Source organism: Vanellus vanellus (genome assembly GCF_965231255.1).
Source record: "Vanellus vanellus genome assembly, chromosome: 10".
Taxonomy (NCBI): Eukaryota; Metazoa; Chordata; class Aves; order Charadriiformes; family Charadriidae; genus Vanellus; species Vanellus vanellus.
Window position 1 is genome coordinate 12,912,888 of NC_138915.1, and position 21,384 is coordinate 12,934,271.

The 21,384-nt window shown below is 58.7% G+C and overlaps 1 protein-coding gene across 1 annotated transcript; it reads right to left on the reverse strand.

Annotated features, from left to right (window-relative positions):
* Positions 1–238: 238 nt before the first annotated feature.
* MPP1 (MAGUK p55 scaffold protein 1) lies at positions 239–20,531 on the reverse strand. Its single transcript, XM_082488047.1, has 12 exons — positions 20,360–20,531; positions 13,532–13,675; positions 13,107–13,185; positions 12,012–12,097; positions 10,728–10,796; positions 6,776–6,972; positions 6,395–6,501; positions 5,388–5,468; positions 4,707–4,787; positions 4,057–4,259; positions 3,358–3,432; positions 239–1,530 (listed from the first exon to the last, which is right to left on the reverse strand). The coding sequence occupies exons 1-12, from the start codon at positions 20,459–20,461 to the stop codon at positions 1,354–1,356; spliced, it is 1,401 nt and encodes a 466-aa protein (XP_082344173.1). The 5' UTR covers positions 20,462–20,531; the 3' UTR covers positions 239–1,353.
* Positions 20,532–21,384: the final 853 nt, after the last annotated feature.

The window sequence follows — 21,384 nt, forward strand, 5'->3', positions numbered from 1 at the left end:
TTGTTCCTGGTCAGGACTTCACAGGTGTTTAGGGGCCACCCTCCACTTTAGTAAAACCCACTGGGACGTGTGCCTGGCAGCTGGGTGTTTTCTTTCCTCCTTTGCCTGTGCTGGAATGCGCTGCTGGAGAGGTCTGACGGTCCTCAAGTGTGGTAGCATCAGGGAGGTGGGAACAGACTTCCGGCTGTGAGCAAGTGCACAGCCCAAGAGGTAAAACACCAGTCACGGTAACGTTTCAGCACACGTTTATTGCTGCTCATTGTTTCCCTGCAGTGGATCAGAACAAAGGTCCCTATTGCACATTAACAGATTTTTTTTTGGCATCCTTAAAAAATTGCACAAGACTTCTTAACCCCTTTCCCCTAGCTGACTGCTGAACACACAAATGGTATTCTTTCACCTAAACGATGGCTATGGTTTGCCCAGCAGCCATGGTGATGCTTCCCGAACATGGTCATGGTGAGCCTTGTGTGTCAGTACACTGCTCCAGAAGAAGGAACCCCTTTGCGAGGTGGCCTTTATGTTTGCATACAGTGTGCGAAACACCCTAGACTGGAGAACGTGCCTGGATGATCTTTGTAGAGACACTGTTTCTACTGCATGCAACAAACACTTGTGGCTGGATCTAATTTACCCATTGAATTGTCCCTCTGGTGTTTGGTCTGTGGGACTTCCTCAGCTGCTGCCGAGTTTCTCCGGCCAGGCAGTAACAATCCAAGCTGCACGGTGAGAATTAAATACAGGGAGTTTTTACAACTACAGTTGCACAGGGTGAATCGGAAAACTCCAACCTTGGAACGCAGGGGGAGACCTGCCTGGGGGTGGCATGCTCTACACCACCTTCGTCAAATCCATGCTCGCCTTTTTCTGCTCTTCCCATTTGTGAGGGGAAACCCTTGGATGTAGGGGCTCTGGTGTGGTTTGTGTGAAGCCTTGTGGACACCAGCCAGGCTTTCGAGGTGTCTGTGGTGCAGTGACCACTCCAGCGATGGCAGGGGACATCGGGGTGGAAAGCCCCTGCTCTACCACTTCCCTTGGGACTGATGCAGAGAAGACCGGCTGAGTGCTCTGAGCTAATGGGGTGCCTTGGGCTCTGCTGTAGCCACTAACTTAGCACTGCATTGTAGTGCCGCTGGAGGTGGCCATCCCCTGGGCAGCCCCTGTCCTGCATTCCCCCGGGAGAGGAGATCCAGACACCCTGTGTGTGTGTGCGTCAACCAACTGAGATCATGTCCGTGGAGCAGCAGAGGAAGGGAGTTGTGCTTGGCTGTGTGTGGGTCAGGGGAAGCTGAGGAGGTTTCTCCCCACGGCTGCAGGATGGTTGATGGGAAGTGGTTGGGGTCGGATGCCCTCTCAGTAGACCCAGGAGACGGGCACCCACTGTGGAGAGCTGCAGGCCTGCTCAAAGGCTTCCTGCAGCAGCTGAAGGCTTTCTTCCACCCCATTGTTGACCAGCGAGAGGTCAAAGTAGTGTGCGTATCGGCTCCGGATGCTCTCAGAATCCTTCCGGAGCTGCTGCAAAGCCTCTGACTGCAAGAAATGGGAGAGAGTGCTTATGAAGTTGGTGAGGAGGGGAATTTCACAGCCCATCCCAACAGACAAACTCCCACCCACCATAAAAACAGCTCAAGTGTTTGCTAAGTATCAGAACAGGAGGCATCCCTGCAGCTTGTGTGACAACCTAGGAGCTGTTGTGCGATCTCTGGGAGTGTGTGTCTGGGGGTTTTGCTGGACTTTTATGCAATGCTGGGAGCACCAGGTTACCTGCTAGTGAGGCCAGACCTGCTTAGTCTTGTATTTATCTTTAATGCTGTGCGGCAGCTCCTTGGGAAGAGAAGGTTCACCGCGCAGCAGGCTGCTCATTACTACTCTGCACAGCGTAGCCAGCTCAAGGTCTAAGGCTGGTTTCAAGGTAGGATCCCTGCAGGATGGTCCCTCCTCACTGGCTTTCGACCAGAACAGTGCTGGCTGGCAGAGCTGTACCAGCCTCCCACTACGGGTTTTGGCTGGGATGGAATTAAATTTCTTCATAGTAAAAGCAGAGCTGCCAGCCTCCTCCTGCTGGTGTGGCTAGTCTGCACAGCTCCCCAGCTAGCCCGGGCACCCTAGGGCTGTGTCCCTGTGGGCAGATGTGCCCTCAACAGCGAAGTCCGCACTGATTCCCACATATCTCTCTAATGCAGGTTGAAACGCAGGCGGCTCCCTGCTTCTGTGCCTGGGAGGGCTGAGCTTAGGATGCTGCGCTGGCTGCAGCTCCGCTGTGTGTTGCCCGGCAGCTCTTGGGGGTGGAGAGGGGAGAGCAATTTGCCTGGGTTATCTGAGCTCTGCTGGGTCACATTTTGGCTCTGCTGCATCCCTTCTAGTCGGCAGTTACCTGGGCTGCGGCAGCTTGCTATATATAGTGCCCGCACCAGCGGGGCTGGCCCTGCCCACTGCGGCAGGAGATGGTTCCTCCAGTCTGGAGGCTGCGGTGGGTGATGGGGCGTGGAGGGGGGGTGCAGCGGGCTGCCTTACTGCCCTTTCTGCCCTGACACTTGCCTCCGCTTCCCCCCCGCAGCCTGCTGCATCTGGCTTTACAATCCTCTGCAGGCTAACCTGCCTCTGAACGCCTGTGCAATGCTGGCGCTGAAGGCTGCATAAAAATCCTCCTTGCAAACTATCTATCTTAAGCTTTACAAACCCTGCATTAATGGGTTGGGAGACGTGACTTTGGCTGGCTATGAGTCCGGGAGGAGCACAGCTCTGTGGGTTTCCCTGTTGTCCCATCGCTTCCCGTCTCCCTGCGGAGGCCAGCCCTCAGGGGCGCTGGTCCAGGCTGCGGCAGGGCAGGGTAGGTGGCACAGCTCCCGGCGCGTCCCGGGAAATGGCCGCGTGTGGCTGCCAGCCTTGCGGTGCTTGGCACTGCATGAGTTAACTGTGGAGTCAGTGCTGCTTTCATCCTAATTTTGGAAGGATGAGCATCTTAATGAGGCAGAGAATGAAAGGAGCTGGTTTTCGCGTGTGCCGTTTGCATAGCTGATGGCAGGATAGATGTTCCTGCTCTGCGGCACTGCTGCAGCTGTAGACGGCCCCGGGTGCTGGGCTGTGCACCCTTCTACATGATAGCAGCTGATTATGCTGCAGGGACAATGGTTGCTGGGGGGATATCAATCTGGGAGACCATTTATGGCTGCAGGAATCACCAATTCCTTTCTCAGGTCTGGGCTGAGGAAGTTGCCCTGCTTTCCTGGACCGCAAAAATTGACGCAGACATGAAGAAACCGATGTGAAGCAGCGAGAGAGCCCTGGGCTGCTGCAGCGGGCTACTTGCCCCCTGCCATGGGCAGTCCAGCCTGGCCTCGGTGCCCTGCCACCCACCTGCTCTGCCTTGTCTGTTGGGGCAATGAAGACTATGAACGGGGAGAGTTCAGCCGTGCGGACAATCTTCAGGGTCTGTGGAGAGAGGGGTATAATCAGAGTGTGGCCCTTCCTCAGGGTGGGAGCAAGCGCAGCTGGCTGGCTGCTGTCCCCCACTACCCCACGCTGCCCCCCAGCCAGGGTGTGACGGTGCCCGTGATGCAGTGGTGGGCTAAAGGGCCCTAGTCTGGGGCCATGGGCTCTCTGGGTGGACTCCTGAGCCTGGGGGGCAGTTGGGTGAACCTGGAGCAGGAGTCCCAGCATGGCTTCCCCTGCACCTCATGGGGGAGGATGTAAGGGCGTCCCCAGCCCTGCTCTGGGCTGGCTACTGGATACAACCGCCACTTTGCTAAGCAGCACCCACACGCTCGGTGTTGGAGAGGGAAAGGGGTCCCTGTGTGGATGCCCATGCTGGCCCTGCACCTCCACTCCCACAAGCAGCCTGGCCCTGGCCTTGCTGTCACAGCCAGGCACGTGCTGTGGCGGGGAATACCCTCACTGCACCCATGGCTTGGGAATGGGAATGCCACCCCAGCACTCCCTGGCTTTTTCCTTTGGGAAGGGCAGGGGGGCAGTGCACCAGGGACAGTCACAGCCAGCACACAGGTAGTTCAATTTGTGGCAGCCCCCATCCTGCCCACCCCTTCCCCTGCTCCCTACCTGGGGCTCAATGTCCAAAATAGCAACTTTGTCCTGCTGGTGAATCTTGTGCACTGTTTCAAACTTGGTGCCAAACATGTTTCCCTGGTAGCTTCCAAACTCCAGGAACTCATTGGCTGAGATGTCCCGGGTCATCTCCTCAGTCGAAACAAAGTAGTAGTCCTTCCCGTCCACCTCATTCTTCTTCTGGGGGCGTGTGGTGTCTGGGGAAGTAGGGAGATGGTGAGTGCTGGCCCCCAGAAGGACTGGGGAACAGCACCCACTGCTCTGGGTGACCTGGGTGTCTTGCCTTCCCCTGTTGACCATGGGGCTAGGGCATGGAGGACCTCTGTACCTCAAGACTAGGCTGTACTAATCCCCTTTCAACTCTTTCCTGCTTGGGACAAGTAGGGAACTAAGCCAGCCCGAGGAGGGCCATTGGGATCTGAAGAGATGTCTGCAATGCGGCCAGTAGCAGCCCCGCAAGCCATCTGTGGGACAGCAGGCAGGGAGGCCCTAGAGTGCCCTGTGTGCTGGCCTCTGACACTGGGGGCTTGGTAGTGCTGGAGGAACATCTCCCCGCATCCCATCTGCTGTCAGAAGGTCCTGGCTCAAGGAGGCGAGAGGAAACCTGCCCTGTGCTGTGCCCTCCACCCTGGCTGGGTACTTACATGGCGGTGGGTACATGAACTTGTCCGGGTTGTTGCTGAGCAGAGCATTCTTGATGTGGCTACGGCCCACGCCGCTGGCCCCTGCAGAGAAGGAGGGATGGATGCTGGATTTGGGCTCAGAAACCTGGCAGGAGATGCTGGGGCCCCTCTGCAGCTCTGGGTCTGAGGAAAGGTGCAGACTTCCTGGGGCCTTGCCCAGGATCTGCTTTCTGAGCTGGTCTGTGGTGTCTTCCAGCCTGGCAGGAGGCTCTCCCTGCCCTGGCCATGCTCACCTCCAGCCCCAGCTGGAGATGGGACAGGTACCTGCCGAGCAGCCAGCATGATAGTGGGTTGCCCATGCCTGTGGTGTCCACTGACAAGTGCTCAGCGCCCACAGCGTGGGAGTGCTTGCTTTGGTGCAGCTGTGCAGATCAGAGCTGCTTTTAATAAAAATTATCCATAAAGATACTTAGAAGCTGGAAACTCCTGAATTAACTCTAACTCAGCATCGCAGTGCAGGTGCCAGACCATGCACAATGCCGCATGGAGGAGGTCAGCTTGCTTGGTGACTGCTGCAGGCAGAAGAAACGCTCTCCAGAGCTTACTGGGTTTTGAAAGGCAGCGCTGCCCCAGACCTGGTTCCCCCTGGGACCCACCACCCGCAGCACCTGTGTTGCAGAGGATGCCTGGGGCAGGACCTACCAATGAGCACCAGAGTCTTCCTCTTGAAGGCAGGCAGCCTCACCACCTCCTCGTAAGAAACCACGTCCAGCTGGTCAAAAACTGGGGCAGAGGAGAAATGAGACAGCGAGTGGTCAGAGCTGGCTTGGCTGCGGTATCAGGACCACGTACATGTCGGACCGAAGCCAGGTCCTTGGGGAAAAATGGAGGAAAAATGGAGGAAAAATGGAGCTTGTCCCTGTTTGGCTGCTCGGGGAAAAGGGCAGCAGCCTCAGCAGCAAGCAGCGTGTGAGGTGCGGAGGGGGTGCAGGGGAGCTGGACCAGCAGCCGCTGAAGGGGAAGCCAGGGCTACTCTCGCTCAGTAATTCTGCTCAGGACGGTAGGACCGGGGAGCTGGGTGGGGAGGTGGCAGGACGCTGCCGGGAGCTTGTTGCTGGGGGAGCTTTATTTATCTTGCTGATTTACGGCCTTGTTTGTTGCTGGTTGGAGCTGCAGGCTGGGCTAGGAGCCAGCACGTCCTCAGGCAGCCGCCTTTGCTGGCCCAGGGCACGCTTAGCACGGGGGGTTTGCATGGGTGGCTGAGGGGCACGCTCCCTGCTGCACCGGGGACATGGCTTGGCAGCTGTGGGGACCAGTTCAGCTGCTCCCTAATGGCTGAGCAGCAGCAAGGCCACCGCTTGCCCTGCGTTCAGCAGCCTGCAGAGTTTGAGGGCCCCGGAGCCCGACCTCCCAAGGAGCTCACGGCCAGGAGCGCCAGGGATTGTCACTGCAGGAGAGCACAGGAGCCAGCCCCGGCCTCTGCGCTACAGAGCTGCATGGGGACACAGCTGTGGCCACCTGAAGGGTATGAGGACTGTGAGGAAGAGACTCAAAAAAGCTGACAGCTGTGGGGTATCCTCCCAAGGTCCCACTTCCACCACAGCCGGGCCATTTGGTCTGACTCCTATAGAGGACAGACCCACCGCTGCCCAGAAGGAGGAGTGACGGCCAGGGCTGGGGATGGAGCCCATTGCCCTGTTCACACTTACTCGAGCTGTGCTTGGCCAGGTATTTATCTTTGCACTTCTTCTTCTTCCCAAAGGGGCTACAACTCGGGGATTCACTCTGACTGGACTGGGTGACGCTCGCCACACGCCTGCCAAGAGAGGAGGACACCACCATGGTCCAGCTGTCACCCCAAGCCCTGGGGCATCAGCGGGACTGTCCCTCAGACCTGCAAGGGCAAGAGGAGCAGGGTGGCTGCTGGGACAGGTAAAGACTCACTCTGCAGCAGATGAAGAGGACATTTGCCTCCTTTTCCCAGCATTGATGCTGGTGTTACCCGACATGCTCACACTCCTGGAGCACATGGCCACTGTTCCCACCTCCACTCCTAGATCCAGCCCTTCTGGCCAAATCCAAGGACCTACCACTCCTGCAGCTCTGGAGAAGGGATGAGTCCCGCTGACTCAGTGCAGGAGCCCTCGACCCGGCCCTGCCACCAGTTGCTGTCATCCTTGTTTATGATTTGAATCACGTCACCGATCTGAAACTTCAGCCCTGCTTCCTTGCAGGGGATCAGGTTGTCTTTTTTTGGGTCATAGTCAAACTGCGCCCTCATGAACATCTGCAAAAGAGAGAGTGGGACAGAATCAGCACGGCTGTGCAGTGTGGCTGAACTTGGTTCAGTCCAGCTCCCGGCCCCACATGGCATCCCCGGCAGTGACTGCAGAACTGGCTCCAGCACAAGGTCCCTGCTCCAGGAGGGACCCCAGCCACGAGACCGAGTGGGGACAAAAGAGATGTACAAAGCCTTGGGGAAAGCTCTTTGGCGTGGAGCTGCATTGAGATGTGCTGGTGGGTGAGGGAAGGAGGAGGATGGCATTTTGGCCCTACTGGGAGCCAGTGAAATGGCTGCTGCCTCTAGGCAGGCCTGCCTGCCCCACAGCTGGTGCTCAAACCCTGACATGCAGCCCCCTTGCAGTCCCCTGGGTGCTGCATGGTGCTGGTGCGCTGAGCCAGCTGGAGATGAGTCCCACCACCAGACCAACACGGTGCACAACAACTGGGATCTGCAATGGGGTGAGCAGAGAGGAGCTATCACAAAGTCTACCCTGCAATCCCATGTCCTGGGGACCCCAGAGAAGGCCATGTGTTAATCTCCAGCTGCTGTGCCCTGGCCTCTCCCCAGCACCAGGCACTCCTGTGCATGGCATGGGACCTTCGGGAGCTAAGGCTGCAGCGTCATGTCCATCCCTGCCTGGGACTGTCCTGTCCTCTTCAGCATCAGCCACTCTTGCAACGTTACATTTATCACAGCTGCAACTGGAAACGAGCTGCTGCTGCTTCCCAGGCCACTGTGCCACCCTCCTGGGGCTGGGGAAGCCCTGGGGACCAGGAAGGCATGAGAAAGTGGCCTTTCCCTGTCCCTTCTGCTTGCTCAGCAATTTGGGAGGGAGTTTATAGCGCCTGCTCCCACCAGTGCAGCCCACACCACTGAAGCCTGCAGGCAGCTGAGTACCCCTGGGCTCTCACTGCTCCAGAGGATCTTTGCAGCATTAGGAGAGAAACGGCATGTGGCTTCCGCACACGGACCTTGTTTTCCAGGAAGGCTGTTCAGGAAGAACAGACTGTCGGAGAGCAACAGGATGGATGAGAGTCACCTATCGCCGGGAGGAGGGCAGACCACGCATGTGCACCCCGCATTCTCTGCACTGCCGCTTGCTCTCAGCGCCTGTATGAACCATTTCTTGTCTGAAACGTGGCTGCAGCTGCCATTTGTCTCTGGCTAGTGCACCCAGCAAGATCAGGACCGGGTCAGGAATAGGGTGGGGACAAAGCCAAGGGAGGCTATGGAAGATGGAGAGTGAAAGGCAGGGTTTAGGGAACCAAGTAAGGCTGTAGCTAAGCACAGACCTCACATTGCCCTTTTCTCCTCCTGGGATTTTTGTCCGGTGGACCTGAAGCTGCTGGGAGCCCCCAGTCACAGTGCGAAGTCCTGCAGGCTCTCCCCCAAGTCATGGGCGCTCCCTGTTGTTTGAGACTCCTGTGATCACTCAGGAGGGTGCCGGGCCCCGAGCCGGCGGCATGCCTGGGGCTGCCCAGCAGTCGTGCCACTGGCAGGAGAACCTTCTACAGGGGAAGCAGCACTATCAGACCCAGACTCACGCTAATGCAGGCTTCCCCTGAGCACAACCCTATCAAATAATTTATCCCAGAAACGCAGCATGTAGCAAGCAGGCAAAGGGATTCACATGGGGTGACACCTATGTCCTGTCCTCAAATGTGATTAACTGGGCCTGGAAAGTCATCCTCCCTGGGCAGGGTAGACCATGTTGTCCTTGTTCCACATTGAAACAATTTCCCACAGTATGTTCTCCTTCAGTAGTGCTGCTGGAGGCACGGGGCCAGCAGGACACGAACATGGTTCCCTTTCACTGCCAGAAAAGCAGAGCATATGGATCAAGCTGTGACATGAAATCTCTCACAATGGAAAACAACAAAAGTGGAATCTCCTTTCAGGATGGGGACTGATGCTTACTTTGAAAGCACTCCCTGGCACCAGGAAGCTGGTTATCAACACAAACACACGAGGGACACACAGCAAGCACTGCCCAGGCACCTGCCTGGAGCCCTCTGCTCCCACAGCCCTGGTACCCCCAGCCAGACACAGCCACCTCACTTTGGAAAGACCCTCCCTTACACCAATTAGGAGTTAGCATCAGACGGCTCCAGGCATCACCCACAGAACGCCAAGGGCCAGCTCCAAATGCAAGCTATTTGCTTGCCTGCCGCCAGCCCCCTCTCTGGAGCTGAAGCCCAGGGACTGAGCAGGCTCCAGCACGAGAAGCCCTGGTCTTTGAAGTCAAAAGGCTGCAGTTTGCGCCCGGGAACAGGTTGGAGGTGACCTCGAGAGCCCTGAGTGCTCAGTGCGTCTTCTCATTAGGATCCTCCCGAGCAGACCTGACCCAGGAGACACTCGGTTGGCCTCAAAGTGGCTGGCTGCCAGGCTTCGGGGCAAGCCAGGGCAGGGGGGCATCGTGTTGCCAGGATCTGCACCATCCTGCCTGCCAGGCCCTGAAATTAAGAGGATCATGGGGATTCAGGAGTTGAAACAAAATCAAGAGTCCACTCTCAGTGGCAGACTGCAACAAGCAGAGACACGGGCAGCCTATGAGCTGTGGTTCTGGCCCTGGACACAGCAAGAGGGAGGACAACTGTTGCTGGGAAGGATTTTGTCCCTGTGTCCTTCCCTGAGCTGACAGCCAGCCTCGGGTGAGCCAGCAACAGTGTTCCTTCTCTCAGAGGTAACTTTTTCCTTGGCACTGAGCTGGCCTGGCCGATCAGAGCTGGCTGGGTCAGGCCAGGGAGGGCAGATGGACAGCAGGGAAGGACAGACATGGGCCAGTGCTTAACAAACAAACACGTGCAAGGCTGGTTGAGATGGAATGGGGACAGTATGGAGAGAAATGGAGACAGTTTTCACTTGCCACCGTGTTCAGAGACTTCAGCTTCTCTGGGTAAGGAAGGAAGGTGACATGGGCTCCCCCAGCCCATCCCAGCACCGTCCAGCCCCCAACCCTGCCTCTGAGCTCTCTTCCACTCCTACCTGTCCACGATGTGGGGGCTGCACTGAGGTTGGCTCCTGCACCCGGAGACAGGACACCATCCCAACCACCACACACTGAAGTCTTGGTAGAGGAGCCAGCCCTCCCCACCGCCCTGAGTATTTCAGCCACAGCAGGACTTCAAAGGCAAAGCCAGGCTGGTGTCACCCCCTGCCACAGCACGTCACCCCCACCCTGGCAGTGGCAGCAGGCGCCAGGACCTGCCTTCCTCTTCCCCACCGCTTCTTTCCTCCCACTCACTGCTCACAAGCGTGCTGGCGGCATCCGGACCTACGTCACCCTCCCTGCGGCTGGCGCATCGGCGTCAGTGATGGCAGGGAGCAGCGAGAGCCGGTGCTGCACCTGCAGGTGCTGCTGTGGCCCTGTAACGGGGATGTGGCCCTAATGGCTGCGGCTCTGAGAGTGGCAGGAAACTCTCTCACGCTTCCGTCTCACGCCGCTGCGTTCCCATCACCCAACACTGTGCACACGTACCCCTGTGGCTCAGGCATCCCAGGCCCACGTTCCTATGTACACATTGGGTAAACACATCCACACAAGGCCAAAATCTGCTCGTTTACAGCAATGTAAGCACAGGACAGGTCTCTTCACCCTCCAGCAACTCAGGCAAGGTGACCAGGCAGCCACCCCCTCGTCCTTCCTCTGGATCACCACAGCTCTATCCCAAGTGCTGGTCCCCGGTGGTTTGCTCTGGTCCCACCCAGCCCCACAGACATGTCCCAGCACAGCCTGTGAATCTGGAGGCTGCACTTACCTGGAGAGCAGGGAGGCGGCTTTGTTGGTTGGGAATGACTTTTATTGAGACCGTCCCCTTGGTTTCTTTCTAGTGAACAAAGGAAGGGGAGAATTAAGAGTTGGAGGAGGTGGTGCCTGGAGGCAGCCCAACAGCAGCAACCTGTGTAGGGAGCTGCTGAGTGCCAGGACCTGCAAAGGCAGAGCTCCTGGGTGCCCCCACCCGTGCCAGAAACAGCTCTGCTGGGGCTGGGCTAAGAGCTGTGGTAGCATAGCTTTGTCATGCTTGTCCCATCCTCATGGAGGGCCACCAATACCCCCACAAGGGGCTGGCTGTAGACACGGCTGAGCAACACCAGAACCAACATGGAGATGTGTGTCATCTCTGGTGTGGCTGCCCAAGTGAGGAGCTTGGGAGGAGAGGCTGGTTCTGCCAGGTCCCCTCCATCTGTCCCCCTCATGCTGGCCTCTTGCTCCTGCCCTCCTGGTGACATTAGAGACACAGCACTCCCTTGCCTGCCACAGGCCAGATGCACTGTTGTCCCACATGCTTCACAAGATCTAGGTGGTCCCATGAGGACAACCACACTTTGGAGGCATGGAGGGGCCTCCTGGTCCAACCACCCTTCTCGGGAGGCAGAGCAAAGACAAAGACAAGCTCCTCCTTGGTCCCACTGCCTGGAGCAGAGATGTCCCACCACCAGGCAGGAGAGGATGGTGGCACTGCGGCAGGGCCCGGCCTCCCACTTAGGCTGCTGGTGGGTGTCCTCAGCACCACCACCACCTCCCTCTGGCCAGGTTCCATACGTTGGGTATGGATCAGGATGGCCTTAGTGCGTAAACCCAAGGCAGGGCTGAGACCCTGTCCAAAGCTGTCTCTAGCAAGGGCCTGGCAGGGTCACCATGACCTCAGCAGCAGGTAAATGGCACCAAGGCAACTTGCAGGAGAGGCTCAGGTCTGCAAGAGCAGCCAGCTCCTGCACTGGTGCTGCATATCAGCCTTGGCAAGCAGAGGTGGTTTCCAAGCCCCACACACACCAGCACATGTCAGGGACCCAGCCAACAGCCTTTGCTGCTGCTCTCGGGAGGCCAGAAACAAGCAGCAAGCACAGACCACCACAGCTGCAGACAGAGACCCGGCGCTTGGCCGTGTTACAGCAGCCCGGCACAGCTGCCTGGCTGCCGCCGCATCACACTGCTGCAGGCAGCTGTGTGGTGGCTCTGGTATCCAGGAGGGGGTGAATGGTCAGCCAGCATGCACATCTGCAGGCCTTGGGGAAGAGCCCTGCCAAACACAAATACCTACCAGCATCTTCTGCAGCTGGTCAACTGAGTGGTTGCTCACACTCTGCCCATTGATTTCTATGATTTCATCACCCACGTGAAGGGAGCCTGCCAGCAACGGGAGAAACATGAAAATGCAGGACCAGACAAGAATCGCTCACCAAACCCAAACTACACAGCTCCACCAGCCTCCCAACCCCCTGGGCAAGCTGTGGCCAGGACACTGTGATGATTGCCTAGCCAATGCTTGTGGAGCCACACGTCACCTAAGCACACGGGGAATGAATTCTTCCCCCTCCACCCAAGACACACACTTCATCCAGTCTGAAGGTCATCAGGTTGCTTTCCGCTGTGTGTCCTTCAGCGCTTTAGACTGGTCAAAGCACTTGTTTCAGAGTTATTCAAACCCAACCCCAAGTACCTCACCTGAAGCCCAGTGACAGTCTCCTTACAGGGCCCTTACACAAGCATTTTTGACTGTGTGTTTTCAGTTTATATACCCAGCCAGATTACAACTTCAGATATACTGCTATAAATCAGGCTCCAGTGACGTTATTGGAATGGCTCCTGGGTTATTTTGGCAGCAGTAAGCTCAGACTTCCCACTTGGATCCAAGGTTGGAAAAGGGGCCTCTTCTTCTAAGCACAGAACATCTCATTTCCATGTCCCTTTGGCAAGACCCAAAACCAGAAAATAGCACCTATTTATTTCTTTTGGCACCTTCTTTTGGTCTGCAGAGCCAATCCACAGCAAGCCTGTCCCACCTGTGCACTTTAGGAATGGGAAGAGCTTTCCCTGCAGTCTCTGGGGTATGATCCATCTCTCGTTACAGTGACCCCATCATGAGACGGAGACAGACGGTCTCGGGTTCCTTTTTGAGAGAGCCCTTCCCCCAACCCTTCATTTCTCCCTAAAGCCTCCAGCTTATTAACATGACAACCATGCACAGAGCCCAGCAAGTGCTGAGTTCCTGACATATTTCTAGTGGAGGAATGGACAGAGATGTCCATGTCCCAGGGGAAAGCCAGCAGTGCTGGGGAGCTGCCTTATCTCTTCACGGAAAGAAACCAGCTGTGGATGTGCACATCATACACTGCCTCTACGAGGGCTGCGTTACCTTGTCTGTGAATCATGCCCCCATGGAAGATCCTGGCCACCATGCAGCTCTGCTTGTCGTTGAGCTTCAACGTGATTCCCTGGAAGACAGGAAAATCCATGACTGCTCGCTGGAGCAGAGAGCTCCCGCACTCTCAGCAAAGTCCTCTCCAGGCCCATGTCCACAGTGGGCTGCGCAGTGGCTAGGGTGAAGCTCCCTGCTTAGCCAGCCCAGCCTGCTGCAGCTCCTCTTGGTGCAAGCATCACCACCCTTTGATGGGGCTCACTCCAGGTCCCCAGGCAGGAGGCAGGATCCAATACCCTCTTCCCGTGGCTGAGTTCTCCAGCGATCTCCTGCCTCCCCCGAGGCCAGCCCGTTGGCATGGCTCTACCTGCCCCTCCATCACCCTGGGTGCCACCAGGCTTTGGGATCTTGCCAGCTCTCACCATGGGCTCCTCCGTGACCTTCTCGAACTGGATGAGGCGTATCTTCCGCACCTCGCGGCCGTTGCTGTGGGAAGGGCTGCCCAGAGTAGCTGAGCCGTTGGTATAAATGTCCTCAGTCATGGCGTTCGGGGACTGAGTGATGGCCTGTCGGGGCAAAACAAAGACCGGGGTTTAGGGACTCCACCTGAACAGGGCCTGGGAGTTCCAGGCCGCTGTGGGGCTGAGCTACTCCACCGTGTTAGTCTGCCTGGGTCACAGTTGGGGCACAGGGCAGGGAGAGACCCATGTGCTGGAGCAGAGGACAGTAAAGTAAGAGCAAGAAAAGATAAAGAGCAAAAGAGCTTCATCCTTGAAGATGTGGATGTGGGCTTGATCTGCAGTTTTCCAGCTTGGGAAACACAGGAGGTAAGAAAACTTTGGAAAAGCTACAGGTAGCAGAAGCCAAAAGAGTCCACAGGTGATCATCTTCTGCAGCAACGAGTCCCAAACACTACTTGTGTGTCACAGCAGCACCTGACCCACAGCTGGCTTGTTGCAGAGCATAAAGCCCAGGACAGCTTCGAGTGAATGGAGCAGTTTGGGACTCACCCCAGAGAGTGGGGCCAGGCTCTGCTTTGCAAGTTCAACCTTTCCTCATCTACATCAATGGGCAACCGACAGGGTGCCGAGCCTCATCCAGGCACTGAAGGCAACGTGCTCCCAAGCCAGCCAGTCACTCCCTGTTCCCCTTCCCAGCTACAGGCCAGTTGGTGCTGGCCGGCACTGGGAAGCCAAGCAGGGGCTTTCAGCCATGGGAAAACCACTGTTCATCATCTCCAGCAAGCACTGGCACTGGGGCAGGTAGAGGGTGCATGGGGTCCTGGGCAGAGACCTCCAAACCCACCCTGCCATGCAGCAGGGACACTGCAAGGTGAGCTGCCACCTCCTAGCTTGAGAAGCATGGCGCAGTCCCGTTAAACCCCGGCGCAGTACTGTTAAAACCTTCGGGCACGCTGGGCCACGTCTCCACACAGCTCACAGACACACCAGTTTGGCCCCAAGTGCAGCGGACTTCCCTCCAGCCTCTCCCAAATTGGTGGTGGCACAGCAAAACCCAGGCCAGCTTTGATCTGCAGCCCCTGCCCGCCTTGTCGGCACGCTCAAATCCCCGCGCCAGCCCACGAGGCAAACCCCAACCCTGCTGGCTGCCCCGTTCCACACCAGGCTGCCGCCTTTGCTGCCCAGTTTGCAGCCCGCACCCTCCCTCCCAGCAGCGCCTGGGTTGGGAGCCACAGCCAGCAAACCCGTGGGGACGCCCAGCAAGGTCCTCGCTGGCTTTAGTCCCGCATGAGCGGCGTGGCACACCATGCCGCACGCTGACTTGCCAACACACCCGACCCAGCGCTGGTCCCCGGAGGTCCGTGCCAGCGGCTGGGGGAAGTGGCAGCCTGACCCTGCCGCCATGGCTCGCTCTCACGCACTGCAGGTACCCGTCCTGGGGCGGAGGAGAGGCTGCAGCCCCATGCCGCCGGGGAGTGAGATCTGGCCAGGCTGTAGGGAGGTTCACGTGGGTGCCATGGCACTAAACCACAACAAAATTAGCTTTGGTAGGGATGTGCCGGAGTGCTGCCGGGCTGAGACAGTGGCCCAGCCCTGCGCAATGGCTGGAAGCAGGGAGGGAGTCGAAAGCCGGGGTGGCAGAGCCAGGGCTAGCCGGGCCAGCGGGAGAAGCTCTGGCAGAGGGACCAACCAGCACCAAGGCACAGGCACTGTCGCAGCCCCGACAAAAGGGCAGTCAGGGCCGGGCCAGGGTGGGAAGGGCGCAGGGAGCCATGTGTCCATGCTGCAGCTACGGGGAAGATGCATGATTTATTTTTAAGCCAGCTACTTCTAAAAGAGTCAACCAACCTCCTCCTCAAAGGAAAAGGCTGAGACTGCGTTGGCTTCGGCTGCCAACGGCTTAAACATGGAGGAGGAGGCTGAATCCCAGCCCAGAGCAGTCCCCGGGCCAAGGACTCACGGGGTGGAAGGAAGAGCGACTCGCAGCCCCCTAGCCTGCCTTGCCAGCCCCAGCAGGGCATGCTGCTACCGTGCCGTTCGCAGGGCAGAGGGACATATCCAGCAGCACGGGTGCCTAGAGCCAGCTCCTGGCTCTCTGCCGGCTGCCCCGGCTCTGCCGAACCAGCAGGCGGGAGGAGGAAGAGGAGGACGAGGAACTTCTCCAGCCCTGCCCGAGGCCAAAGTGCCCGTGAGGTGGTCTGAGTCAGCACAGATCACACTTATCTTGGTCATGCCTTGGCAAAGCGTTACACCGTGCAATCCCCGGCTTCAAACCTCTAGGCTCAGCAGAGCCCGATGACCCAGGACACAGCGCAGTCTGCTCCAGGGGCTTGGAGTTCCCATCCCCGCCATCCCCACCATCCCCGCCAGCTGAGCCTCCCGGCCCTGACCTTTGCTTTTTGCTGACATCTGGAGAAAACACCCAGCCCTCGACGCTGACGCAGCACCAGTGTCACCCTGGTGACTCCCAGAGAGCTTGTCACCAGAGGCTCGCTGCTGTGCCTGGGGATGGCAGCTTGAACCCAGCAGGGTCCTCTGGCAACTCCTTCTGTCCCAAACAGAGCCACACTGGGATGGTGTGGGCTTTTGCTGGCCGCCCTGGGCAGCCAGTGGATGGGGATGGGAAAATAGGCAGCTCACGAGGAGGACCAGGACCTGCTGGGTGGCAGATTCCAGCCCTGGTGTTGGGCATCCAGAAGGCAGAGACAGGAGACGCGCGTGGCTCCATGCGTATGAGCCGGCCAGCCGGATCACCTACCCGGCACTCTCCTGGCAGCTGTCACGTTCTCGGCTGGCTTGGCCTGATGCAGCCCGTGACCTCAAGAGCCTTCCGTGTCGTGCTAGCTGGCGGCGGGCCAGACCCTGCTACTTCTGTGCTGCGGCACAGGAAACATCTGCGAGCTGCTGCTAAGAGCCTGGATCGGTGGCCACCAGCCGCTGCCGGTTCGGCCACAGCCCTGGGATCGGTTCACCGCTGGGACCAGTCTAGGGACAGACATGGGGCGAGGAGGTTGGGGGGCTGAGCTGTGCAATGGAGCTGCTGGGTGCTGGGCAGGGCTGAACAGCCCCCAATTGGGGGCTGTTCAGCCCTGCCCAGCACCCAGCAGCCCCACAGGTGCCTTGCAGGTTGCTGGTGAGGGTACAAATCCTTCTGCACAAATCCCACTCCATGTGACAATGTCCAAGGGAGCCACCACCTCCACGGGTCAAAGAGGTGCGCCCCAGCTCCCTGCCTGCATTTTCCTCAAGACCCCGGATTTCTGCCCCATATCCCAGGGCGGAGGGAAGGGCACCATCTCCCTGGGCAGTGTTTGCCAACAGGGAATTCGCCGAGTGTGGAGCAATCCTCGGCGAGGACCCCAGGGCTTGGCATCCTGTCCCGCAGCGGGGTCAGCGCCGTCTGCCAGGGTTGCTCCTGCCTCTGTGCTGGCTCAGCTGGGCTGCACGCCACCGGGCAAATCAAACATTAACTGGGCAGCTTGTTTGCAGGAGGCTGAGGCAGCACTTGGGGAAAGCAGCACCGTAGTGCAAAGGGCACATTCAGTGGTTTGGTTCCTGGGCTCTCCTTGCTGCTCTACCCAGGAGACTTCAATATCGGGTGGCCCTGGAAGAGCAGGACTCCCTGGTCAGCACATGGAGAAAAGTCAGACACTGATGGCTTTGCCAAGCGGGCCCCCAAAGCACAGCAGCTCAGATCCAGGAGGGAACCTTGGAGCTGGGATGCTCCAGGATTGCCCTCTCAGCTGACAGGGAGACATGCTCCGCCACCCACAGCGAGCAACAAAATCCCAACTCCATCCAGGAATCATCACTCCCCCATTATCATCACCGTGGGCGCACAGGGAGGCCGGGGCACTGTTTGGTGCAGAGGTGTCCTGGCCCAGCCACCTCTCCTCCCGCCCTCGAGTGCTCCGTCCTGGCCTCCCCACCGTCCAGCAGATGTGCGCATCACAGTCTCAGCGCAGCTTAAAAAAACACAGCAACGTGTAAAAAGAGCAAACTAGCAAAACAAACAAAAAAATGTGGTTGGGAGTTGTTTTTGGGCTGCTTCAGCAGGCTGGGGAGCAACAGCCACGTAGACATTTAGAAGTAATTCATCTCTGCCTTCTGCTGGTGGCTACTGCCTTCTCAGGTCTGCCAGCACAACCACAGGCGCAACCTCACTCAAGACCCCTTCCAGCAATATGATCCAGTGTTTTGTTGTTGGTTTTTTTTTTTAAAGAAAAAGAAAAAAAGGCTTAAAACCAAATGGGATTACATTTCTGACACCGCTAAAAGGCCCAGCAGCACCAACAGGTTGCAGTGGGAGGGGAACCAGAGAAACAGGAGGGATACAAGCAGTCATGGGGGCCAGAAGATGCCGACGGCTCTGCATGCCCTCGCACTGACTCTAGATCATGGAGTGCTGCAATGGAGAAGGGCCAGATTTTCAAGGGAGCACAGTCAGTTTTGCTGAGGCACCATCTTCCCACCAGGAAAGGCTGATGCAGCCTCCCAGATGTGTTTGTGAAACCAGTCACCTCCAAGGGAGAGTCAGTTAAACCACAACACTGACAGAAGAAATCTTGAGGAGCTGCCCAGCTGCTCCATTACCACCTTCCAGACCAAGCCCTGCAAAACAGCTTTTTCCCTGCAGCCATTACAGACTGGAGCATGGCAGAATGCATTTGAGATTTAAAATTTGAACCAGCCCTCCCCACTTCATTTTGGTCAAGCTCAGAAGTTTTGCTCGGCTTTCAATGACTATTTTTGCCCACGGTAATTTCAGGATTTGGTCCCTGGGGACTGCGGCCTCAGTCTGCTCTGGATCTGGAGCCGGCTGGACGCCAGGAACCGCTGCCCACAGGGAAGTGCAGTGTCCCCTCTGCACCCTCAAGCTCAGCTCTCTCCAAAAGTACCCTCCTTTTCTCCACAAGGCTTCTAAAGGTCACATTTGCTGCCCATTTTACAGCTGGGGAACTGAGTCATGGCCGATAAGGGGACGTGCCCAGGGTCACCCTGCCAACCAGCTGCACAGCTGGGAATAAAGCCCACACCTCTTTGGTAAATCTGTTTTTGCCAGTTGGGAGATAAGGAAAAGATAGGCAGGCATGTGGTGGGGCTCAAGGGAAGAGGGCAGGCGGCTTCCTCCACTTTGGCTTTTTTTCTAGCAATGACACGGCTTCCACTCGCTGAGGGTTCACATGCCCTGCCGCCACGGGAGGAACGCAGGACGGCACTTCCCAGCGCGGGGCTCTGCCAGAGGAAATGGGGAAGAGAAACCTCCCAGCCGCCCCATTTGACCCCAGCCAAGGAGCAGCCAGCTGGTCCCAGCACCCTTCCAGAGAGCTGCTGCTGGGCGACGTCCCTGCTGTCCCACAGAGGTGCCCACAGCCACTGTGGGCCAGCACCATCTCCGCATGCATGTGACACAGGGACCAGCACATGAGGGACTGGCAAGCTCAGGACATGTAGCCCCAGTTGGGTACCAGCCCTACAGAGCTCCTCTTAAAAGGCCCCAGGCAGATCCCAGTTCACCATCTCTCTCTTTATCCCTACTGGAGTAAATATACTATAACGCCAGGGAGCTGTAGGCCAGCTCCTACATTTTCCATGCCCAGTGCCATTGGCGATTTATCCCTGCTCTGCCTGGATCCTGCAAGCAGAGGGATAGGAGAGAGCTCCTCTCAGCTGCTGCCTGATCCAGGCACTTTGCTTTGAAAGCTTTTTAATTTTTTTTTTTAAAGCACTCTGCCAGGGTTGAGCCATAAAAAGCACACGAACCACTGGTGTGGGACAGATCTGATAGATCTCTTTTGGATGCTGTGGTGTTCAACAGGATGGGCCAAGGACAGCGCTTCAGGGAAATTTCCTCCCTGTTCTCATAGGCTCCCCACAGCCGCAAGGAAACCTCAGCCCAGGCACATTATGCCACGGCTCCGTCGGGGACTCCTGTTCAAAGTCGAAAATCTCTGCTGGGAGAAAAGCACCAGCTGCTTAGCACCAGGAACTGTTGACCTTCTCCCGGTTGCACCCAAGCTACCCCAAATGACACCAGCTGGGTTAGGAGCCCTCCCAGCACAACAGACATGGCTGGTGCAGCCTGCTCTCCTTCTGTTGGAGGTGGGGTGCACGCACCCCCCCAGCCCCCTCCCAGCCCTGGGGTAGGTGTAAGAAGGGCTAGTTGCATCTCTGGGGCTGAGACCCACCACCACCCCTCCAGCCCAGGCTGTGGACCTGGAGGCTTCTCAGCAGCTGAATCAGCTCATGTGACAGGCAGTTCCAGTTCAGACCAGCTACAACTTTGCAGCAAAACAAGCACAAGCTCCTCCGTGGTAGGATGCTGAAGCCTTCCTTCCCTCCACCCAGCTCCTCCTTCCCTGCCCGGCCACGCTGGCTGACCATTCCCCCAAGGCGCCCCACGTCCCCCAGCGAGGAGCCCCTCTCCTGGGGTGTTGGGGACCACCAGTGCCACATACAGGGCACGCACCTGGATGCCCACCTCCTGCCCGCCGTGGGGGTCTCTGCCCTGAGGGCCCCGCTCCCCGCTGCGTGTACGGGAGGGACGGGATGGAGGGGGACCCCCGGGGGCTCTGTGCCGGGCGTGGGGTGCCCGCGAAGGGCCCGCGGGGAAGCGGGGGCACAAGGGATGTGGGATGGCGAGGGGGCACCTCAGGGGTTCCTGCCCGGCCTCGGCGGGGAAGGGGACCGGGGGGGCAGAGGCGCGTTCTCCCGGGGAGGGGGGAGCCGGGGCCGCCGCGGAGGCGGATCGGGGCCGTCGGGCGGCGCTGCCCCGGGGCCGCCGCTCACCTCGGGCTTGGCCCGGTTCTGCAGGAGGTGCTCCAGGTAGAGGTCGGAGAGCGCCGTCCGCATGCTGCCGGCGCTGGCGCTGCGCCCCGACTTGAGGGTCATCCCGCCGCCCCGCTGCTGCCGCTGCCGCTGCCGCCGCCGCTCCGCCGCTGCCGCCAACAGCTGTAGCCGGTTCCGCTGGCTCCAGCAGAGCGGCCCGGCCCCGGCTCCGTCGCACAGCCCCAGCCCCGGCCCCGGCTCCAGCAGCGCCGCGGGCTGCCCGTACGCTCCGCCCGTGTGGCAGCGGGGGGAGGCCGGCGGGCGGGCGTGCGGCGCGGCGCCGGGCGGAGCCAAGGCGGCCGGGGGAGGGCCGGGACCGGCCCCGCGGGCAGCGTCGCCGCACGGGGGCTGTCTCCGCGCTGAGCCCCCTCCTCCCCCGCCACCGCCGGCTCCGGAGGTGGAAGGGATGGGGCGGTACATCAGCAGCGCCAGCTGCCGCTCGGAGCCTGGCCTCGCTGCACGCGTGGGGTCTTATCCCTCGTGAAACAGTGTGTGTGTGTGTGTCCCCATCGTGTCCCTGCTGGGAACAGCCCCTGGCCTGTGCCAGCCCCCGGACATGCCCAAGCACCAGCAGAGCTGTGACCCCGCGCACCAGGGAGGGTGCTGACAAGTCTGGGCGCTCCTGGGACCCTGCTGGGGGGAAACTGGCTGCAGCCCTCACACCAGCTCCTGTGGTCGCCAAAAGCGGGGCAGGAAGCTGGATCTGAGAAAGGATTTGTCCCCTCACAGCCAGGGCAGAGGCCCAGCAATGACACGGGAAAGCACCTCTCCAAAGCAGCATTAGGGCATACCTGACTCTTACAAGCTGACAGTCGTCCCCGGGCCCCTCTGGTGCGCGGAGCGGGGTGTGCTGGGCTCCGGGCTGCCTCCAGGGAGAGGACACCCAGGGATTTCTCTGCACTGCGGCAGGGATGGCCCTGGTCTCCTTGTGCTGTTCTGGGTCTTCCACCTCCTCGAGCACCTGCAACTCGCATGGCCATGGGTGG